Genomic DNA, 24,125 nt, shown 5'->3' on the forward strand with positions numbered 1-24,125 from the left:
TGTTACTGTTTTCTATCTCTTGCCCATATTCTTTATTCATATTTTTGTCTTCAATACTTTTTCTGCCTTTTGCAGTTTTAACTGAACATTTTATGTAATTCTATTTTTCCTTTTTCCTAGTATATCAATTATGCATCCTTTTTTTAGTTGTTGCTCTCCAGTCTGCAACATAAATTTACTACCCATCCAGATCTACTTCCAAATAACACTATACTGCTTCACAGGTGGTATAACTATCTTACGCCAACAAAATACTCTTAATTCCTCCCTCCTGTACCTTATGTCCTTGCAGTCCTTCATTTCATTTATACATAAACATACACACATAAGTCTATGTACACACATAATCAAATCCACTGTTGCTATTATAATCTTGAACTATTATCTGATAGATCAAAAAAAAAAAAAAAGAAAAAAACAGGTTTTTTTTTTTTTGAGCCAAACTGTTTGAATCTTGTTGCTTGGTAGTGTGGTCTGTATTTGCTGTTTAGAAGGAAGCAGGAGAGTGTGTTCATGACCTCAGCTGGCTTAAGGGCAGAGCACGACCCTCCAATTATACTCCAGGATTGCAGCTCACGCCTCAATGCTGCAGCACCCCTTGGCTTCATGCCCAGGGGATGCCATTTGCAGAGGCTCATGACGGAGCAGCTTGTGAAAGTTGGGGCGCATCCCAAGAAAACCAGAGGGCATGTTTCTGGAAACTGCTGTTGGAGCTAAGCTCTTGGTTTCTCTGTGGGGGTGTGTTCTGGGGGCACACTCACTCCTCTAGATATTGGCTGACATGCCATTACCTTTGAAAAGACTGAGCACCCCTGAGGAAGCCCGCTTTTTCCAGTAAAAAGTTTAGGGTCCTCTGTAGTGGCTGGTTGGAGGGGGACCAGGTTGGGCTTTCTCTAGTCCTCATAGTTTCCCTGCTTGTCAATCAAATCTCCTCCTGATGAAGATCATTTCCCCCACAAAGCTCAGGTCTCTGCAGACCGACTTAGCAAGGGGCACTAAAAGCCATCCATGTCTGTACACCCACCCAAGTCCAGTGTTTTTTGCAAAGAGATAAAACTCCACCCCCGTACCCCCCATGTCGAGAGAACATCAGGGCAGGGGAAGAACCAAGTCCATTCCCTGTCCTTGTCTCCTCTGTGAACTGAATTTCAGAAATTTTTTCTATATGCAACACAAAACTTCCAGATCCATAAAACACCCCAAGGATGAGGGGATAAAGTCAGTTGTTTTGTTTTGTGTTTGTTTTTTCTGGAAACTGCACTTCAAATTTTGTTATGCCATAGAAGCCCAGAAGGACATGTGTTCTCATTTGCCTGCCTGATTCCATGGTGGTGTCACTTTTATGTTATTTTCTTGGTGTTGGAACTGCTCTCCTTTATAGTCCTGTTCAAGTTAAACTAACGTAAACTCTCTGGCTGGGAGCAGCACCTATGCTGCTGCTGCATAAGACTCTATTTGGATGCCAATCCACAGGCCTGATTATTGATATGTGTATCAATAATCATTAGCGACAATGATGGCATTCTGAAAAGCTGCAATACGTATAAAGTACATTTTACAATTCTTTGGGAAAAAAATAAGAAAAATAAACATTTTTGTTTTACCTTCATTTATTAATTCTCTGATGCTCTTTCTTGGATCTGAGTTTCTTACCTGTATTATTTTCTTTCTCTCTAAGGAACTTCTTTTAACATTTCTTATAAGACAGGTCTATCAGCAACAAATTCCCTCCACTTGGTTTGTCTGAGAAAGTCTATTTCCCTTTCACTGTTGAAGGATAATTTTACAGGGTCCAAAATTCTATATTGATGGGTTTTTTTTCTCTCAACACTTTAAATATTTGTTCCCAACACTTTAAATATTTACTCCATTCTCTTCTTTTTTGCATGGTTTCTAAGAAGTCAAATGTAATTCTCATTTCTGCTCCTTTACAAGTAAGGTTCTTTTTTCCTCTGGCCTCTTTCAGAATCTTTTTCTTTTCTGCAGTGTAAATATGATACACATAGGTGTGGTGTGGGGTTTTTTGTTTGTTTGTTTGTTTGTTTTGCTGATGTTCAGCCTGCTTACTGTTCTCCTAGCTTCTTGGGTCTGTGGTTTGGTGTCTGACATTAATTCAGGGAAACCCTCAGTTATTATTACTTCAAATACTGCTTCTGTTCCTTTCTTCCTTTTCCCTCTGATATTCCCATTATGTGTATGTTACACCTTTTGTAGTTCTCCCACAGTTCCCACAGAACACTTGGATGTTCTGTTCTGTTTTCAGTCTTTTTCTCTTGGCTTTTCAGTTTTTGAACTTTCTGTTGTTATGTCCTCAAGCTCAGAGGTTCTTTCCTCAGCTATGTCCAGTCTATTAATGAACCCGTCAAAGATATTCTTTATTTCTGTGAGCTTTATGACATTTTCATGTTACCTAGTCCTATCCCCCTTTCCCCAGTTTTACCATAGCTCTGAAAACCAACAGCCTTGCACAAACCAGTAACCTAGTGGCCACCTGAAGGAACAAAATGGGTTTGGAACTCCCCCAAAGCCTCAACCTCAGAGAACTATAAATATTTGACCTATTTGGCAGCTCACTTAGAAGCTCCATTCTCAAGGCTTGTCTTTTTTTTGTCCTGACTCAGAGCTTACTCAATGCAAACAGCACTATCCACATCCCCCTGCCCCCACCCAGGACATCTGTCAAAAACAGTCCAATTTAACTTTACAGGTGCCAGAGGTGGTACTACCAGAATGAACCAATAAACTCAACAAAAAACTTAAAAGGAAAAACTGGAGAATGGGAGTCTGCAGGGGGCTTTAAAAAGTTCCAACATATTTCCAGAACTCTAGAAGGACATATAGGGTTGTACACATATCCAGGAAAGACCTGGTACAGTCCTAATCTACTCAGGGCAGACTTTGAGGCTCTGCACAAGCAGGAAGTAAAAGGTTAAGGCAGAATTGTTAACATAAGCTGTCTGCTGAAGCATTGAAAGTTCCAAAATAAAATGAAGCAAACTGATAACACAATTCAACAGTAATACTTGGAGACTTCACAAATCCACTTTTAATAATGGATAGAACAATTAGCAGAAGATGAACAGTAAATATAAATCTTAAACAAAACTATAAGCCAACTAGACCTAACAGACATCTACAGAACATTCCACTCAACAACAAAACATATTCAACACATTATTTTCAAGTGCATATGGAACATTCTCCACAAAAGACCCTATGTTAGGCTATAAAATAAGTCTTGGGGCTCCTAGGTGGCTTCGTTAAGCATCTCTTGATTTCAGCTCAGATCATGATCTCAGGGTTGTGAAATCAAGCCCCACGTCCAGCTCTGTTCTCAGCATGGAGTCTGCTTGAGATTCTCTCTCTCCCTCTGCCCCTCCCCTGGCTCTCTCTGTCTCTCTCAAAATAAAAAATAAATAAGTCTCAGTAAATTTAAAAAGATAGAAATCATACAAAGTATGTTCTCTGGCCACAGTGTAATAAAATCAGAAATCAGTATCAGGAGGAAAAGTGAGAAAATAACAGATACATTGAAATTAAATAACATACTTCTAAAAAACCAGTATCACAAGGAAAATTAGCAATTACTTTGAGATGAATTAAAATAAAGACACAAAATACCAAAATTTATGGGATGCAGCTAATGCATTACTTAGAAGAATATTTGTAGGTATAAACACCTATTTTTAAAAAGAAAAAAGATTTCAAATCAATAACCTAAAATTCCACTTCAAAAAGCTAAAAAAAAAAGGGGGGGTGAATCAAACCCAATTAGTAAGATGAAGGATGTAAATATTAAAGATTAAAGCTGAAATAAATGAAAGATGAAAGGAAAATAAGGAATATCAATGAAATCAAAATTGGTTCTCTGAAAAGACCAACAAAATTGACAAATCTTTAGCTAGACAGACCAAGAAACAAGACTCAAATTACTCAAATCAGAAATAAAAGATATCACTACTGACCTTATAAAAATAAGAGGAATACAAGAGAATACCATAAGCACTATATGCCAACAAATTAGATAACACAGATGAAATGGACAAATTCCTAGAAATACCAAAACTGACTCAAAATGAAACAGATAATCTGAACAGACTATAACAAGCAAAGAGACTGAACTTAAAAACTTCCAACTAAGAATATCTCAGGTTCACATGGCTTCACTAATTCCACCAAATTCCAAACATGTTTTTTAAGATTTATTTATTTATTTGAGAGAGAGAGAGAGAGAGAGAGAGAGCGAGAGAGAGAGAGTATGCACATGTGAGTGTGGGGGAGAGGGGCAGAGGGAGAGAGAAACCCAAGCTGACTCCACACTGAGCAAGGAGCCCAATCCAGGGCTCAATCCCACGACCCAGAGATCATGATCAGAACTGAAACCAAGAGTCAGACGCTTAACCAACTGTGCCACCAAGGTGCCCCTTTTTAAAAGATTTATTTTATTTTTGGAGAGAGGCAGAGAGAGAGAGAGAGAGAGGGACAGAGAAAGGGAGAGAGAGGGAGGGAGGGCAAGAGAGAGAGAGAGCATGAGTGGGAGGAGGGGCTGAGAGGAGAGAGAGAGAGACTCTCCAGCAGACCCCATTGAGCATGGAGCCCAACCCAGGCCTCAATTCCATAACCCTGAGATCATGACCTGAGCCAAAACCAAGAGTCAGACGCTCAACTGAATAAGCCACCCAGGCACCCCTGAATTTTACCAAACATTTAAAAAAGCATACCAATCCTTCATAAACTCTTCCAAAGTTCAGAAGACAGAGCACTTCCTGACTCATCCCATAATGCAAGTATACCAAGGATCAAGTATACTCGATACGAGGACCAGAAAAAGACATGCAAAGAATATAAAACTAAAGGATATCCTTTATAGACATAAAAGTCCTCAAAAAAACCCAGAAAACACTAGCAAACTGAATCCAACAGCATCTATAAAAGATGTATACATCATGACCAAGGGGTATTTATCCCAACAATATAAGACTTAACATATAAAAATCAATGAAATCTTACAGACCATATAAAATAAAGGACAAAACCCACAAGATTATCTTAATAGATGCAGAAAAAAGCATTTGATAAAATCCAATTCTTTCATATTAAAAGCACTCAACAAACCAGGAAAAGAAGGAAATTTCTTCAAACTGATAAGGCCATCTATGAAAAACCCACAGTTTACATCATATTTAATAATGAAAGACTGAATGCTTTCCCCCTTAGATCAGGAAAAAGATAAAGACATCTATTCTTGCCAAGACGTCTATTCTTGCCACTTCATTCAAGAGTGTATTAGAGGTTCTAACCAGGCCAATTAGAGGGGAAAAAAAAGAAACAGAGGCATTCAGATTAGAAAGGAAGAAGTAAAATTATCTGTATTTACAGATAACACATGATCTTACATATGCAGAAAATTCTACAGAATCCATTTAAAAAATTAGAATGAATTCAGCAAGAAGGCAAGATATAAGATCAATATACAAAAATCTTCAATTTCATTTCTATAAACTCACAAAGAATATTCCAAAAATGAAATTAAAATACCAATTCCATTTATAATAGCATCAAAATAAGTAAAATAGGAATAGATTCAACAAAAGAAGTATATGACTTACACACTGACAAACTGCAAAACATCGTTGAGAGAAATTAAACAAGACCTAAATAAATGGGAAGATATCCTATGTTCATGGATTGGAAGACTTAATGATGTTAAGACAGCAATAATCCCCAAACTGATCTACAGATTCAAAGCATCCTTATCAAAATCCCAGCCGCCTTTTTGCAGAAATTGGGAAACCAAACTGACTTTAAAAGACCAAAATAAATGGAGAAACAGATCACAATCATAGAATACTCAACAGTGTTAGGTTGGCAATCTCCCCCAAATTAACCTATAGGGTCAAGTGCAATCTCAAATAAATTTCTAATATGTTTTTTAAAAGGAAGCAATGAGTTGATTTCAATAGTTATATGTAAAGACAAAGGACCTAGACTAGTCACAACAATTTTGAGAAAGAAAAAGTTGGAAGATTTAAGTACCTTATCTCAAGACTCACTATAAAGCTATAACAGTCAAGACAGTATAATCCTGGCCTAAGCACAGACACATAGATCAAGGGAACATAAAGAGCACAGAAAGAGACCCATACTTATATGCTCAATTGATTTTTGACAAAAATACATTTCTGCCAATTTTCTTTAACAAAAAATGTGTCAATGGAAACAAGGTATCTTTTCAAAAAGTGGTAAAGAAACTGATAGCTTTATGAGAAAAAAAATCCTTGAACTTTACCTTGCATTCCATAGGAAAATTAAGTTAACTCAAAATGGATTACAGACCTAAATATAAGTGCTGAAACTATTAAATTTATAGAAAAAAAACACAGGAGAAAATCTTTATGACACTGAATTGGACAAAGATTTCTTAAAACACCAAACGTCTAAAACTACAAAAGAAAAAATGAATAAAATGAACTTAAATGAAGATTCAAAACTGTTGTTCTATGAAAAACATGTTTAAGAAAGTGAAAAGCTAAGCAACAGACTGGGAGAAAATTCTGCAAAATATATCTTGAAAAAGGGCTCATATCCAGACCATATAAAGAACTCACAGTCTCTGGTGGGGATTCATTCACTTGGAACTTTTACAACCCACTAATATGAAGTCCAGGAATACCACCTCTCTAATCCCAAAAAAGTGCTAAAGAGTTAACTGATTAAAAATACAGACACACGTGTGTGCGTGTGTGTGTGCGTGTGTGTATGTGAATGGGCAAGAACGGATTAGATGTTCAACATCACTAACCATTGTGGAAATAAAAATTAAAATCACAAGATACCATTATACACCCACTTGAATGGCTAAAATTTTTCAAAGATTTATAGACTGCCAGTACCAAGTGTTTGCTAGGATATGGAACAACTGGAAGTCTCATATTGCTGACAGAAATGCAAAATGTTACAGTCATTTTGAAAAACCAAGTAGCAGTACCTTGGGAAGTAAAACATGTATTTACCATATAATCTTCTCCATTCCACTCTTAGGTACTTGCCCAAGAAAAATAAACACATATACCCACACAAAAACGTATTCACAGCTTAGGGTCAGTGATGTGGGATAAAGGCAATATAAAGGATACTGTGGTAATAAAATGGTTTTGTATCTTGACTTTATCCATGTGAACATCCAGTTGTGATACTGTGCTTTAGTTTTGCAAGATGTTATCACCGGGGGAAATTGGGTAAAGAGTATACATGATCTCTTGTGTCATTTCTTACAACCGCATGTGACTATAATTTCCTCCTAAGTTTAATTAGAAACAAAACTTGTTCACAAATGTTGTAGCAACATTACTTAGCTCCAAATTGGAAGCAAGTCAAATGTCCATCATCTGGTGAATAAACAATTGACAGTATATTCAATCTGTGAAATACCACTCAGAAGTAAAAGGGAACAAATATTAATACATGCAACAACCTGGATGTATCTCAAAAACATTATGCCAAGTGAAAGAAATAAAGCACGAAAGATTACCTACTGTATGAGTCCATTTACAAGACAAGTAGTGTCAGAAAATAGAGTGATTGCCTGGAGGTTTGCCTGGGTGGAAAAGCTGGAGTATAAAGGCGCAGGGGGTAACTTTACTATGAAGGAACTTTAGCTCCTTTTACAGTTTGATTATGGTGGTGGTAATATGATTATATACGATTATCAAAATTCATACTGTACACATAAAATTGGTCAATTTTATGAAATTTAAATATCTTAAACTACGAAGAGGAGAAAAAAATCAAGACTTAGAAAATTTATACCTGTTAGCGTCCTTCCTGCATTCAGAGGAGGAGCAATGACTCTGAAAAGTTTCTGCATTAAAATTAAAAAGAAAACAATCACCATCATTTTTAAAAAAGAATATTTTCAAAAACATAATCAAGAATCTTACGCTATTAATCACCTTTCTCTGACTGAATTAGGTATTTGCTGTTGAGATTAAATACAAAACTTTTAATGTGGCCATGAACTATTATCGAAGGACCACTGGGAAACAATTGTCATATTCCTCACTCAAAGAAACCATTTAATAAATAACCAGTTAGATGAAGGTCTTTGTTGAGATTGTAATTTCTGATATAAAATATCCCTAGGTTATTCAAGATGCTTTATTTAAAAACAATAGTAAGACAATGAAGGGATTAATAGCCTACCAAAGTGGTAATGAAGATTACTTTAAAATGAAAACATCTGAACAACACCAGACACAAAAGGAAACATCTAAATTTAAGCATAGCCCGTGAAAACACAGTAGGACTGAAGACAAAACTACACGGGCCTTCCTCAGAGGGAATTACCTGTTTGGCAGAGAACAGACGCTTAGCACTGGGAAATGCAAATTAAACTGTTCATTAGCATCAAAAAGCCCAAAAAACCAATCCATATTTTCTTTCCCAGGGAAACCCTAAGTCCCTCCCTCCCGCTACCCAACATTTTGCTAAACCGGTATATAAACCTTTAGTTCTGGCTATTCAGTAAAGTACCCTTTACTAAGTGCTCCTAGTACTTGTGTGAATAAACCTTATCTTTTCTGCTGTTAATCGGTCTTTTGTCAGTTAATTCGCAGCCCTCTCCCTACCCCTGGGACCTAAACTGCTAGAGGAAAAGTCTTTACTCTCAAACACAGGGCCCTACTTTTACCTCAGAAGGAGCCAAAGGTAGAACTAAGGAAAGATTTCATCAGAAACTGTGGTAGTCATCTCAAATGTGATGACCACTGTCATTCCAGAAAACCTAGAAAATTTCAAGAGGCAGGACATCTTTTAATTTAGACCTCTTTAAGTACAAAAATAACTAAACATGGACAAGTGATTTCCTTGTGGGCAGAAAATTATAAAAAAGAAATCAGAGAGTGCCCCTAACCTCCCATTGCTAGCTAACCTCTCCAAATGACTATTTAATACCAAGCTCTTTCAGAAAACCATCAAACTTGAAAACTTCTCTTAACACAAAACAAGCCAACCTTGCCCAGCAGTTCATCTGAGATGCATAGGTATAAATGCAAACCAGACTTTGAGGAATGAAACACACAAAACTAAAACTTAAAAAGCCCTAAAAACAAAAACCCTGCAATCATTTTTATCACCACAGAATGTATTGAATCAGGATCTGTTTCTAAAGATTACTTTGAGAAAAACTAGAAATTGTAGAGGCCGCTTTTAGGCAAAGGGCTGAGCAATGGAAATCTGATCAAGGTAAAAGGGCCCAGAGCTACTACTGAGCTGACTGCAAACAGTCTCATTAAATGACCCACCTCGAAACAGCCACAGGCCCTAACAGTTTCTAAGATTACCAAAAAAAGAGAAAACTCCAAACATCCCCATACTCCCTCACTCCACCCTATAACTGTGGCCTTGTCGAAGTCTCTCCTCTGCCCACTACTCCCTTGCAGTGTATTCAATAAACTTTTATCTTTTTTGTTCTGTCTTAGGTGGTCTTTCACTGCGGGCACCACAGGCCCCCATCCAAACAGAGCACCCCACATTTGGTGGATGCCCCCACAGGATCAGGAGACCCCCCATAATTGGGATGCCTCACATTTGATGGCCGTTATGAGGACCCTCTGTCCGCCTGGGGCTCTCTCCAGATTCCCTGGGAATTTTTCGGGACTTTCCCTCAGTGGACCATCCAATGGGGGCATCTCATAGAAACTGCATTAATTCTTCCTAATTGTGGTTTAGTAGTGAGATAGAAAACATTTTTTTGTGTGCAGGGAGGTCCTGGATCTGAGGACACGGCTGACAGCTCTTACCAGGGAAGTACTGGACTTCGGTGGGGAAGCAGCTGAGAGATGTTAAATGTAAAGACGTACTAGGCACACAATCAAGGTCAAAACCAGGGGAAGAGGGCTGTGGCACTCATTTTGGAAACTGACCAAGAGAAGAGAGGTGCAACCAAAACTGGAGGAGTTCTGAATTAGAGTGATACTCACCTACCAAGTTAAGTGTGTTTAATGAAGCCTGAAATATCACAAGATTAACTGTTGGCTTAGTAATACTGAAGATAGTTTTGGATGGCCATTAAATGTGGGGGGAAAAAAAAAGTTGCCTGGATGTCTTCTGCAGATGCCTGGCTCTTGTGAGCCAGGCAATTAGTCATTGTCATAAAACAGTGGGCTGGCAGGGTACTACATATATCCACAATCCATTACCTATATTCTGTCCTCAATTTAAGGCAAATAACAAGATGGATATGGCATTTGGTTCTTTTTAAAATAAGCCCAAATGCTTTTTAGTAATAAGGAGAGTAAATTATAATGCATGCTGTAAACGCTGAACTGGGAAAAGCAACAAATCAGCAATTAACAAATAATGATCTTTCACTGTTATCAGGACCCTCCCTCAGCACAATGTATCTACAAAGAGTATTTCTCAACAGTATATTTACTACACACAATAAGTATATAAAATAAATTTCTTATACCTTTTGGAAAATGTACTATAACATCAAAAATCTTAGGGAGAAAAAAAAACAAAACTTAAAGTCTAACAGGCAAGCATTATCTTTAATTGTATCTATTTGTTCCCCGGGATTTAAATACCTACTTATGCAGATAAAAAAGAAAGCAATGGCAGAAGGTGTGAAATTAAAGGCTATCTAAAGTCCCAAGCTAAAATGGGTATAAGTCTAATTACAAATCTACAAGGAATTAGGCGACTGGATGAAAACAGAAACTATTCAAAGCAAATGGATAATAGGAAAAAGCCATTAACAGACAATATTAAATATATGTCCAAGTTGGGAAGTATCTTACCTCCATTGGACTAATAAATTCATTCATGCCTCTGTTGTAGACATAGATCATAGCATCATACAGATGATTTTCCCAACACATGAGAACTACCTGTAAAAAAAGGAAGAGTCGCTTATTCCATACAATTGGGTCTCACCAATTATCTTCCTTAGAGCTTTAACAGTGGAGAAAATCTTGAATACTCTTCCCTAATTTTTCTTAGTCCTTCTCTGAAAAAAAAACTGAAGTACAGTTGACCCTTGAACAATGCGGAGGTTAGGGATGCTGACACCTCCCTACCCCTCTGCACAGTCAAAACTCCATATATAACTTTTGACTCCCCCAAAACTCAACTACTAATAGCCTACAGTCACCGGGCAGTCTTACTGATAACAGTCGAGCAACACTTAATCTCATACATTATATGTATTATATTCTGTATTCTTACTATAAAGTAGGACAGAGAAAAGAAAATGTTATTAAGAAAATTATATGGAAGAGGAAATACATTTACACTACTGTGCTGTATTTATTGAAAGAAGTCCACATATAAACAGACCTGTGTAGTTCAAAATCATGTTGTTCAAGGGTCAACAGTACTCAAACACAATGCCAGGGTAAGAGTTGTTGGAGGTTCAACACTACTTTTAATTGTAGAATAGCTACTGTTAAACATCCCCAATGTCTATTTTTTTCTCTATCTACCCCTTTTCCATATTCATTTTACCCTTGGTCAACAGCTCTACAAATTACTTAACTGAACATCTATATTCAGGCCCACTGCTAGGATCAAACAAACCCAGACTTAGTCTCTACCCTTACAGACTACTGTTCATCTTGGACACTAACCAAAAGAAGGGAGGGGCACAAAACAGTGTGAGCTAAAACTAGGGGAGATACTCAATTACACATTTAATTCATTTACAAATGTGATGTGTTACAAAGGAACCTGATTTGGTGTATAGAGTATTCAGGTCACCCCTGAGGAAGCAATATTTAAGCGAGGGCCTAAAGAATGCACGCGTATGAGCCAAAAGCAGAGATGGAATCTAAGGACTATGCAGGCTGAAGCAGTAAAGATGAAAGTCTCAAGGCAGCAAGAAGTTTGAAGTGTTTAAAGATGGAGAGAAACTAATTTCAGAAAATATTTAGAAGAGGAACAGCAATGACTTGCAGTGTACTCTGTATTCTGTTCCTAGGAGCGGTTTGTTATACAGAGTGACAAGGGAAGAGGGAGGAAGTCGAAGGGGAGAGGGTGGCAAAGGAGAGTAAGGAGCAGCCAGAGAATTAAGAGGAAAAACAGAAGTGAAGCGTCATGGGAGAGTCTGTATAGACTAAGGCATGTTCTGGGCCCTTTTCTCTTCTCTCACTACCCTCTCTCAGCCAGTGCTGTGATCATACATCTCTGTACTGATGAGTAAGACATTTACCTCTCCTATGACTCAGATATCCAACCACTTACTTGATTATCTTCACCTGAATGTCTAGTAGCTCTCTCAAAATAAAATGGCAAAACAGAACTCCTCATTTTGTCTCTCAAACTTAGACATACCCAGTCTTCCAGTCTTCTTAGAGGAATCACTATCCACCTTTATCTCAAGCCAAAAAACTAAGTGCCGTCCTTAAACTCTTTCTTTCCCACACTTCTACACCCTTGCATCCAATTCATCAGCACATCAACCCTACTGTCAAAACATATCCAAAATCAGGTCCTCTCTCTCCATCTCACTGCAACCATCTCTGGTCAGGACCATCTCCTGGACCAGTACCTAATCTCCTTACTTCTTCTGTACTTGGCTCCCACCTTCATTCTGTTACCCTAAAGTAAACCAGCATCATCTTGCTTAAAACCTTTCAACGATTTCCCAGAGCACTCAGAATAAAATGGAAAAGTCTATACCTTGCCCCGAAAGGTCTACTTCTCTTTTTCAACCAAGCTCCCCAGCCTGTTTGCCTTTTATCTGTAACGTTAACATTCAACGCTTTTTTTTTTTTTTGCATTAGCTGTTGCTTTTACCTGGAACAATCTTCTCCAAGATCTCTGCATTACTGATTTCTTTTTGTCATTCGGATTTCAGACTCAATGTTACCTCCTCAGGAAGACTTTCTACAGTTAAGCAATCTAACATAGCCTTACATCCTCTTTCTACTGTACTACCTATTTGACTTTTAACATAACACTCATTTTTTTATACTTCTGGTTTATCTGTTTACTATCAAACTTTTTGGCTAAAATGTAAGCCTCTGGGGGCAACTGAGTGGCTCAGTGGTTAAGTGTCTGCCTTCGGCTCAGATCATGGTCCCAGGGTCCTGGGATCAAGCCCTGCATCGGGCTCCCTGCTCGGCGGGAAGCCTGCTTCTCCCTCTCCCACTCCCCCTGCTTGTGTTCCCTCTCTCGCTGTTGGTGTATCTCTGTCAAATAAATAAATAAAATCTTTAAAAAAATAAATAAATAAAATGTAAGCCTCTGAGAGGATAAGGGTTGTCCACTAGGGTCACTGAAGCATCCTGGGAACCTGACAATCAATGCTTCTTGAATTAACAAACAAATGCTACTGAAAGAGTAAGAAATATGACTTGATACAGTGGACAGGGAGGGCATTGCTGACTCCATTGAAAGCAAGGCTGAAAAGTTATTAGGATGTGGGGAAAATGGAAGTACAACCTAGACAATGCTTTCAAGACATCTGGCTGTGACTGGGAAGAGCAACTTGGGGCAGTAACCCACAGGTAAGAAGGCTTCCTATGGAGAGAAGGGAAACTGAAAAGATTTTTTTAAAACTGTTTTAACATAAAAAAAGAGTAGAGCATATTTATATAGTGTTGGGGAAAAGTTAAAAATATTGGGAAGAAATGAGAAATTTCTCTTACACTGGTGATACATAAATAAAACTAGATTGATAACATGCTCTCAAATCACTGGAACTATTACCTGAAATGAAGACTATGCTCAATTACCCATACAACAGAAAGGCATACTATTACCTGAAATGAAGACTATGCTCAATTACCCATACAACAGAAAGGCATACATAAAAGAGGATCTGGCTTTACTTTGCAAACTCACAGCCGTTCATAAAGAGCTTCCAGGAAGAAAACAATAACCATTTCTCCAAACCCTTCACTTTATGTGATTCTGCACATTAAAAAAACAAAACAAAACAAAAAAAAAAACAAAACCCTACTTTTGGTTTTTCTAAGATCTTTTAAGTCATCCATATTTTAACTCAACAGGGCTTACTTATTAGCATCTTTGCACCTTTGTGCCTTTGAAGGAGTAGCATGCCCATTACTAGGACTAAATAAGAGTGAAATGTCTAAGGCCAAAGTATATACTGTTCCTCAATTAAAGACTGAAACTTACTGCAGAGACCTCAGATATACTGGAGGTATGTTGAAAAACAACGGGCTGGCTGATCAAGCTAAGACATCCTGTAATTTCCTTCTTATAGTATGTTGTGCATTTCAAAACTCACTGCATATAAGTTAATCAAATCTGGACACACAAAGTAGCTTTCTGAAAAATGGCTTCATACTCTTAGAAGTGAAAATACTCTATTATTCATGCAAAAGTACTCATAGTTGAAATTCACTTGCAGGATGAAAACTGGTACTACTGAATAAACAAATGGATGAAGAAGGATCAGTCAATAAGCATCTACTGAGCAACTACCAAATGTAAACTTTATGCTAAGTACTGTGCGGGATGTCAAAGAAATAGAAGACTCTTGGCTTGTAGGAGATCATAATCCAGTTTTCATTAAAAAAACAGTCCTAAGAAATATATTGACAAATACAAGTTTAAGAAACATCTTCCCAAGAGTGCTCAGTAAATATGGGGTTGATGGAAGGCACAATGGGGCCCAATCAGTCAGATAAGTATAAGCAATAAAGCAATGATGTTTATTCTATATATTAGTAAATTTTCTATAAACTCACCTGCTGAATATCTAGGCTGGTGATATCCATATGTACAATGAGGGCTTCCACATTTTCCATTAACTTTTTATCTTGGAAGTGAACAATCAAGTCTTTCATTACCTGGGGGGTCATTCCCACCAATTTATCACTTAAAATATATGGTTCAAGGCACTCCAAAAACACGCCTTTGGCCACTGAATTCTCACTTAGTTTGTCATACATCTGGCTAAATAAAAGATCCCTGTAACAGAAAGAAAAAACACACTTTTAGGAATATTCTGAGCAGTCACTAAATTCAGTCTGCTGTTTCTCCTCTTTTTCCTATTTCAACTGACAAGTTTAACAAAAACAGTAACAATACTTGCATAGAGCTTTATACGGTGAAAAACATTTTACATGTGGTATCTTAATGATTTCCGCCAATATTTTTACAACCAAGAAAAGCTGAATAAATTATTTGCAGAAAGTCACATAGCCAACAAGTGATAGAATCAGAATTTGAACTCAGCCTTCTGACCTAAATCCTATGTTGAATCTATTATGGCACACTGTTTCTTAAAGACAATGGTGATATGTCAGTGGGTAGTACAATGAACATGATGAAGTAGAAAAATGAAAAAGGACTATTCCTAGGGACATGTAGCTGGCTCAGTCAGTAGAGCATGTGACTCTTGATCCTGGGGTCATGAGTTTGAGCCCCACATTCAGTGCAGAGATTATTTAAAAAAAAAAAAAAAAGACTATTCCTATTTATCCTTTCCTCTTTCCTGATAGCTAAATATTCCCAACTGATCTCCAGATGCTCTAATATTCTCTCAAAATGATGAGAACAGGTCTTTGAATTTTGTTTTATTTTTACTTTAAAGTAAGGATACCAATAGGAGTTGCTGAGTTTTATTTTTCTTACTTCTTTATTTATAGGCTCTGACTGGTTAAGAAAGAAACATATAGTTTTGCCATTAATCTTACCAGCATTACATGGTAAGATTATTAGCGCACCAAGATGTTTATCTAGTTCTTATCCCTTGCTTCCCAAAGGATTTAGGTAGTGATTATCGATGAAGAGGGAGAAAATGTTCACTATTTAAAAAAAATATGTATCTGGAATCTATCTTATTGCAGAAACAAATTTTTTTAAATTAATCTAAATGCACCACACTCAAAAATTATGTTTTATTTATTTCATATTTCTTCTGCAAATAGTCCGCAAATAATTTTACTGTCAGAGATATAATTCCAAATTCCACTTTCCACAACATTATATAAGAAGCATCATTCTAAGATACTACCTACTCTTTAAATTTACCATTTTGTTTAACTCACAACATTTCACCATACTGAAACAACAGAATTTACTTTTTATTTTTTTTAAAGATTTTATTTATTTATTCATGAGAGACAGAGACAGAGACAGAGAGAGAGAGAGAGAAGCAGAGGGAGAAGCAGGCTCCCAGGGAGCAGGGAGCCTGATGCGGGACTCGATCCCAGGACCCTGGGATCACGACCTGAGCCGAAGGCAGACGCTTAACCATCTGAGCCACCCAGGTGCCCACAACAGAATTTACTTAAGTATTCCTGTAGTGTTGTATATATCACTTACTTCCAGTATTCTACTATCATGAGTAATGTCACAATGAATATCTACATACAGTCTTTCCCATTTGGGGGACTTAGTTCCTTAGTTATTCTACTTTAAGAAATTTATCTTAAGTCAAAAAATATGAAAAATTTTGTGGCATTTGAAATGTATTACTAAATCCTCTTCAAAAAGTATCACAGCACCAATTTACATTGCCACCAGCGATGTAGAATTGTACAGTTTCACCAGACAATTATGTTTGGTTTTTCTACCAGATAATTTAATAAGTGTAAATGAGGGGCACCTGGGTAGCTCAGGTTAAGTGTCTGACTTTGACTCAGGTCATGATCTCAGGATCCTGGGAGCAGGCTCCCTGCTCAGTGGGGAGCCTGCTTCTCCCTCTCCCTCTGCAGCTCCCCCTGCTTGTGCTCTCTCTCTGTGTCAAATAAATAATTTTTTTAAGTATAAATTAAATAATATCACTGTTTTTAATTATCTGATGACTGGCAAAATTAAATGTTTTCCATGTTCCCATTCATACATTGTACTACCTTGTTATCATTCACCCGATTCATTCATTCCCTTTTGTTGTTTAATAAAAAAAAAAACTGTGCTCGGGTACCCGGGTAGCTGAGTCAGTTGAGCGTCCGACTCTCGGATTGTGCTCAGGTCATGGTCTCATGGGTCCTGAGATTGAGTCCCTGTTGGGGCTCTGCACTCAGCAGGGAGTCTGCTTGAAGATTCTCTCCCTCTGCTCCTCCCTTGGCTCGCACGTGTGCGATCCTCTCTCAAATAAATAAATAGTTTAAAAAAAAGAACTGTGCTAATTCCATTTATCTGCTAAGACTATTTTTTACTGAATGTGTTATCTCTTAATATGTGTATCATGTCACTTGTGAAAAGTGGTAGCTGGCTCATCTGCAGGTTTGGTCTTTTGTGACACGTTCCATTAAAAGGTCAAGAAAGATTCTGGAAGGAGCAGGATGGGGTCCTTGCCTCAGCTGAAGTCCTGGAAGGGGACAGATGCTAAGAGAACTGGCTACAAATGCATCAGAACCACATGCCACTTTTCAATAAACAGTATATGCAATATCCTGGGAGGGAAATCCATATCCATTTATTTTTTTCCTCATATCCACAAATGTAATTTTTACCTCAGTTTTCCCCTCTGCTTCGTATTTTTCATGTTAGTTTCATTTTAATCAATAGTCCAACACATTTTTGTGATTACCAATTATTAACCAAGTAAAAGAAACTGAGATTAATGAAACTTTACTGCAACAAAGATAAAGAGTACAAAGTAACTCTAATGAATATAAAGAAAATGCCATATTTGCTAGCCCTTCCACTCTGCCATGTGTTGTTAAAAACAACATGCTAGGGAAGATAATTATATATTTTAGTTCGACACAAAGAGCCCTACGCAGGAAAATTAAAGAGTGAAAAATTCAGTAAACAGAGCATAAAAGGTGACAAACCAGGCAGTCCTGTAACAAACAGCAGCATGTAATGCTGGTAAGATTAATGGCAAAACTGTATGTTTCTTTCTTAACCAGTCAGAGCCTATAAATAAAGAAGTAAGAAAAATAAAACTCAGCAACTCCTATTGGTATCCCTACTTTAAAGTAAAAATTAAACAAAATTCAAAGACATGTTCTGATCATTTTGGGAGAATATTTATTAGAGCATCAAGCAAGAAGGAAGAAAGAAAAGTACATACCAAAAAAAAGTGTTTAGCTCTTGTGTTTCTTTCTGTATTTCAGAATTATACTCGAGGGTGCTGACTTTGTTTCCTGAAGTCCTAACTTTAAAACTGCTGTTTATCGCTTCAAACTTAGCCACCCTGTAGCCAGTATAATACAAAGTCCATTCTGAGTAACAGAAAGCCAAAGAGGTCTTCTTTCTACATAACATCACTTTACATTAATATGAGTATATTAAAGACATTATTTGGGGTTTACCATTCTTAACTTCAAACTGATAGAGAAAATGGCCAAATTCACTTTGCGCATTATCAATTTTGCAATTTTAAGCATGTGAAGAACTCAGCTTTGATTATCAGTACAAAGCCAGACTGTCAGAAGGGGAGCAAGAGCCTCAGTCCTTAATACCTGCCAGTCTTTACTACGGATATAACTGGAGCCAAATAAATAAATCCCCTGTAAATGTACGCAGGACTCAATAAATTCAAAGTTGATTTGGGCTGCTCTCCTTATTTACAAAAGTAATGGCAAAGTTCAAATGAACTATAAGAAATGATGTTCAAACTGCTCTATTTTCTGATATAAGTATCACAGTTTGTGAAGATTTCCTTTAAAAAAGGCATGGCTTAATTCTACTAATGGTTGTACAACTCTATGAATATACTAAAAACTACTGAACTGTACACTTTAAAAAGGGTGAATTTTATGGTATCTGAAATTATATTTCAATACAGCTGTTATAAAATAAAGGCATGGCATCTTTTTCCCCTAGCTTTGATGTTTAAAATATTAACATGCAGTTATCAAGAAAACAGTATCTAAAACATCCAATTTCTCAACCATGCTTGATAATTACGACCTTTCTGTTTCTCAAACAATAATACTGACGTTGAACAAGAATGAACAAACACCCTATCAAAAGACCACTTCAGATTCACTTTAGATCTAACAGAAATATTTCTGGTTCAGATTTATATATAATTCAAGTCATCTGAATGATGGCTTCTTTTTTGGGTATCTGCTTACAGTGATAAAAGCTCAAGATCATCTACACACAGCACCTATTTTGTCTTATAATGGCTTTATTGAGATATAATTCACATACAGAAACACAGAACCTATTTTTAAACAATGTTCAAAATTATGATTATAGTTCAAATAAACGCTGGACCTATTTTCAAAATAGACTGAAATTATGCCTACCGTTTTATAGGCAAAATGACAAATCATCAAATGTCCTACATAGGGGCGCCTGGGTGGCTCAGTCGTTAAGCGTCTGCCTTCAGCTCAGGTCATGATCCCAGGGTCCTGGGTTCAAGCCCCACATCGGGCTCCCTGCTCCGCGGGAAGCCTGCTTCTCCCTCTCCCACTCCCCCTGCTTGTGTTCCCTCTCTCGCTGTGTCTCTCTCTGTCAAACAAATAAATAAAATCTTCAAAAGAAAAAAATGTCCTACATAAAGCTTAAGATGTATCTTTTGTCTAATACTAAAAAGAAAATATCCACTACCAAATTGAAAGTAAACTGTGAAAGAAATCAAATTATGAAAATAAAAGTACAAGTCTTCAAAAACAGAATTTCCTGTCACTTCTGATTTTAAACAATTCACAAAAAGACTATAAAGCCAATTTTAACTAAAAAAGATGCCTGTAACATACAGGTCAGTATGCCCTAAAGAGGAAAAAAAAAAGGTGGTTCCTGCCACAGTAAAAGGATTTTACACTATAAAAGAATTCTTAAGTATAAATGGGAATACATATATACACTAGTTCAATTACTATTACTGCTGGATATGGGATTCTATGAATTATTACTGAAGTAACAATGATCATAGTGCACCGGTTGTGGTACTCAGTTAAAATCAGTTCAGAATACGTATTGTGTTTATAACTGGACTTACATAAGAAACAGTGTGTGAAAAGGGGTGACTATAAAAACAATGTACTCTATCAGAAGCTATTAAGATAAAAAGCATTAGGGGGCCAGGATTGAGTGTCTAAGTGATGACCCTAGAAGTGGAGGAAATTACCTGAAATTAGCTGAGTACTAGATTATGTTTTGTAAAATTATTTGTGTTATGCACAATCTAAGCTTTTTTTTAAAGATTATTTATTTATTTGAGAGAGAACAAGAAAATGAGCAAGCATGAGGGGGAGGGGCAAAGGGAGAGAGAGAAGCAGATTCCCTGCTGTCTGAGCAGGCAGCCTGATGGGGAGCTCGATCCCAGGACCCTGAGATCATGACCTGAGCTGAAGCTGTGCAAATGCTTAACTGACTGAGCCACCCAGGTGCCCCCAATCTAAGCATTCTTTAAAGTATTCTTAATGGCTCAGATATTTCAAAAATTAGGGAATGTGGAAGAGAAGACCCTCCACATTAAATGGAACGAAATGTCAAAGAAGATGGCATAAAGAGAGGGTCCAGCTTAGGAAGAAAGATACCATACTGGATTGAAGATACATACATTTTAATCCTCCACTTCAATTTATCCTAGGGAATTGAGCACTTTTAACCTGATGGTCTATGGCAACTCTAAGAAAAAATGCTAAAAACTCTACCATTTGAGAATGAGTACACTGAACTACTTACTATTTAAAGTATATATAGAGTTTTCATATCTAATCTATCTTTAATCATTGCATGTCTGGAATGGAAGGAGACCGAAAGATGACCTAGACACAAAGAACTGAGGTTGATCAACTGGCCTATTTGACCCCATATATGGGATCTTTCTGATGAAAAAGAAAAGCCAGGATGGTGAGAACTAAGCAAGCATAAAAGTACACAGTCTAGAACACAAAAGGTAACATTTGACCCAATAACTAGTATCGCATTTCTTACATTGCTGGGAATGCTGCCCTGTCTGTTCTGCCCTTACTAGAATCTTCAGAGCAGAAAAAGTGGGGGAAAGAGAGTTAAGAATACACATGCTGGACCACTCCTAAGCAGAAGCAGGTTCTAGTACAATCCGGTCCTCAGCGTTTGAGGGTTTTTTTGTTTTGTTTTGTTTTTTAATTCATTTGAGAGAGAGAGAGAGAGTATGAACAGGGTGGAGGGGGAGGGGGAGAGGGAGAGGCAGGCTCCCTGCTGAGCAGGGAGCCCAACTCAGGGCTCGATCCCAGGCCCCTGAGATCATGACCTGAGCCGAAGGCAGACGCTTAACCGACTGAGCCACCCAGACGCCCCGACCTTCAGCCTTTGAAAATGGAATCCAGAGAGAAGGAAGTCATACTATTTACAGTACGGTCCCAGGAAAATATCCCGGTCCCTGGATCTAGGCATGTATGAGTGTATCTAGTGTATCTAGCATGGATGAGTGGGGGGAAGGAGAGCCAGAGAGGGAAGAGCTGGGAAAACGACCCTTGAGATCTTCCTTCCCTTTGGAAGTGAGGTATATACGATAACGGCTGGTATTTCTCTCTGAGATCTCCAACAACAAATACTGCATTTGTTTCTGACACAGCCCAGAAGAGAACATGCTAAGGAGTGAGGGAAATTTAATGGAAAGAAAGAAGTTGGTAAAAGCAAAAAATAGTAAATAGATCCTAATTTGGTAAAAATCTAGACCAGATCTTACCTTCTAGGTTATAGGCTATGATTTAATGAAGTAATTATTGCATTCTCAGCCAGTCCATAGATTACATAAAGTTGGAAATATTTCTTTTTCAAATCATATAAAAAAGTTTCTTTCAGAAAATTTTGGAAATAAATATTTCTGAAAGAACAAACCTATTTTTTCATTTTCCCTATATAATCCTTCATCTTACAACTACTAGGACCATTTTAACTTTACATCACTGTGAGAGTAGTATTCACATATTCAAGATAAGTCACCCTGCAAACCAAGTGGCAGAATTATTTCATTAATTCAGCGCTCAGGTACTGGATAACTACTTTGTGCCAGGTACCATTCTAGGTGGAAATAATCCATTTTACAAAGATATGCCTTCTTACTCTAAACAAAATTCAGTCTTAGGTACTTTATCTCATAATTATGTCAACTTGAAGATTTGGGTTGATCCCAGTACTTATTAGAATTAGGAACATCTCTACATTTCAAATTCCTCATCTGAAAATGAGAAAAACATTACACTGCAGTTATGAGGATTAAATAAAATATGTAAAACTGATCCATAAACTATTGAGCTGCTTTAAAAAATAAAGATAAATAAAAGTAAGGGAGTATGAAAAGTGGGGTAAAGAGAAAACCAAGTTACAAAAAGCTACCATGGCTCTTAGCTTTCTAGGAAAGTTAATTAGCAATACAATTCACTGCCCATTAGCTAAAAGTGAACTAGCTGTTCAGGAGACGCAAACATATTTCTGGCAGGAGACCTGAGGGAAATTTTTCCCTTCCCTTAGGCCCTCATAGAGGAGAAAATGAGTAACATAAAGCAATGTTTTCACCAATATCCCAACCATGAACACAACATACTCCACTGGATAGTAACATATAACACTATAGCTGAAACATTAGAATGGACTTAGCAGAAACTATAGCTCTTCATGACTTAATGGTCTGACACAGCAAATAACTGCCCTCTTGATAACATTCATATACATTCATACTTTCAAAGTATGATCCAATGTTTTATGATTCAGGCTACCTGAACATAAATTCATGAGTCAGGTCAGTGCTGTACAGGGTTTTAGGAGTATCTGCACTGGATCCTCACAGTTGTCTACCACTCAGAAACAAACTAGTGGCTAAGAGCAAGAACTCAGGAGCCAGACTGCCTGTACTGGAATCCCATCTTTGCTCCTCAAAAGAAGTGTGAGTTAGCTTTGGCCAAGTTCTTTAATGGTTTTCTGCCTCTGGAACCGCCTATGTAAAATGAAGAGGATGGGGCACCTGGGTGGCTCAGTTGGTTAAGCGACTGCCTTCGGCTTAGGTCATGATCCTGGAGTCCCAGGATCGAGTCCCGCATCGGGCTCCCTGCTCGGCAAGGGGCCTGCTTCTCCCTCTGACCCTCTTTCCCTCTCGTGCTTTCTATCTCTCATTCTCTCTCTCTCAAATAAATAAATACAATCTTTAAAAAAAAATAAAATAAAATGAAGAGGATAATACCACCTACCTGTTATAAAAATTAGATAAATTAATGTAAAGGGCCTACAGCAATACCTAGCAAGAGAGGAGTTATTATTTTAAGTTGAAAAAACTATGAACTAGCAAAGGTTGGTTAATTTATACAGTTACTATTTAAACCAACAAAGCCAAATCAAGAGTGTATTTACACTGATATCTTTTCAACAAAAGGCTCTAAAAACCACCAACAGAAGCACTCTGAATTTTACCCTTTTTTGGGTGGTGTGTAAAATTGTTTTAGTAATAGTTCATAAAAGAGGATATATCTACAGGACATGAATCATACACTTTTACTTTTAAGATCTCTCAGTAGGACAGCTCTTTTGTTAGCTATGTTTGCCTCCACTATCTGGCCACACAAACATACAGATGATACACCCACAACATCTATTTTGGAAAAGTTAGCTTCACTAGGTAAATGGACTGGAAATTGTTAATCGAATTTCTGTAAATTACACTTTCTTAAAAAAAATACCCAAATTCATAGACTTCATATCAGTAAATTATAATATTAACAAGAGGCAATCTGGGTTCAAAATAATTGAATCTGACAGGCACTGTATACTTACTTTCGCTCCAACAGCAGGCAGTAATCAACGATGACAGGTACCATGTCCTGAAGAAAAACCATAAAGAAACTATCAGCACCACACCTCTGTCCCATGGACCCCTGGTTTGACATAAAGTGGTCTGCTTAAGACACTGGTAAATTGTTGGGAGAATATAACTTTATACCATGCTTTTGGTAAGTAATTTGGCACTATGTGTCAATAATCTTAAAAATGTGAAAAGACTTTTACCCAGTAATTCTATCTGGAAATTTATCTTAAATACATTTAAGAAAAAAAAAATGTTTAATGCATTAAGGTATTCACTGCAGATCTATAACAGAAGTAGCCGGAGAAGAGGGAGGAGAGGAAGAAACTGGAATTAAATACACAACATGGCAAAGTCATTAAGTAAATTTGCTGTTTAAATAAAATATTATGTAGATATTACGAATTTACAAAGAGTTCACAACAACAAACTTTAGATGAAAACTATGTATTTATCTCAC

The 24,125-nt window shown here is 37.2% G+C and overlaps 1 protein-coding gene across 5 annotated transcripts in view; it reads right to left on the reverse strand.

The window, feature by feature from the left end:
- Positions 1-24,125, reverse strand: part of VPS8 (VPS8 subunit of CORVET complex) — a 254,459-nt gene that overhangs the window by 148,598 nt on the left and 81,736 nt on the right. For all 5 annotated transcript variants that reach the window (XR_012379318.1, XM_025877364.2, XM_025877349.2 and 2 more), the window contains exons 21-24: positions 23,638-23,684; positions 14,721-14,943; positions 10,803-10,892; positions 7,810-7,861 (exon numbers count right to left, since the gene is read on the reverse strand). Coding sequence is in view for 4 of the 5 variants with exons in the window: in XM_025877364.2 (XP_025733149.1) it covers positions 7,810-7,861; positions 10,803-10,892; positions 14,721-14,943; positions 23,638-23,684 (412 nt within the window). In the remaining variant the exon portion in view is untranslated. The remainder of the gene's footprint in view (positions 1-7,809; positions 7,862-10,802; positions 10,893-14,720; positions 14,944-23,637; positions 23,685-24,125) is intronic.

Source organism: Callorhinus ursinus, unplaced genomic scaffold (genome assembly GCF_003265705.2).
Source record: "Callorhinus ursinus isolate GAN/ISIS: 27379988/994484 unplaced genomic scaffold, GSC_fseal_2.0 scaffold1, whole genome shotgun sequence".
NCBI classification, from domain to species: domain Eukaryota; kingdom Metazoa; phylum Chordata; class Mammalia; order Carnivora; family Otariidae; genus Callorhinus; species Callorhinus ursinus.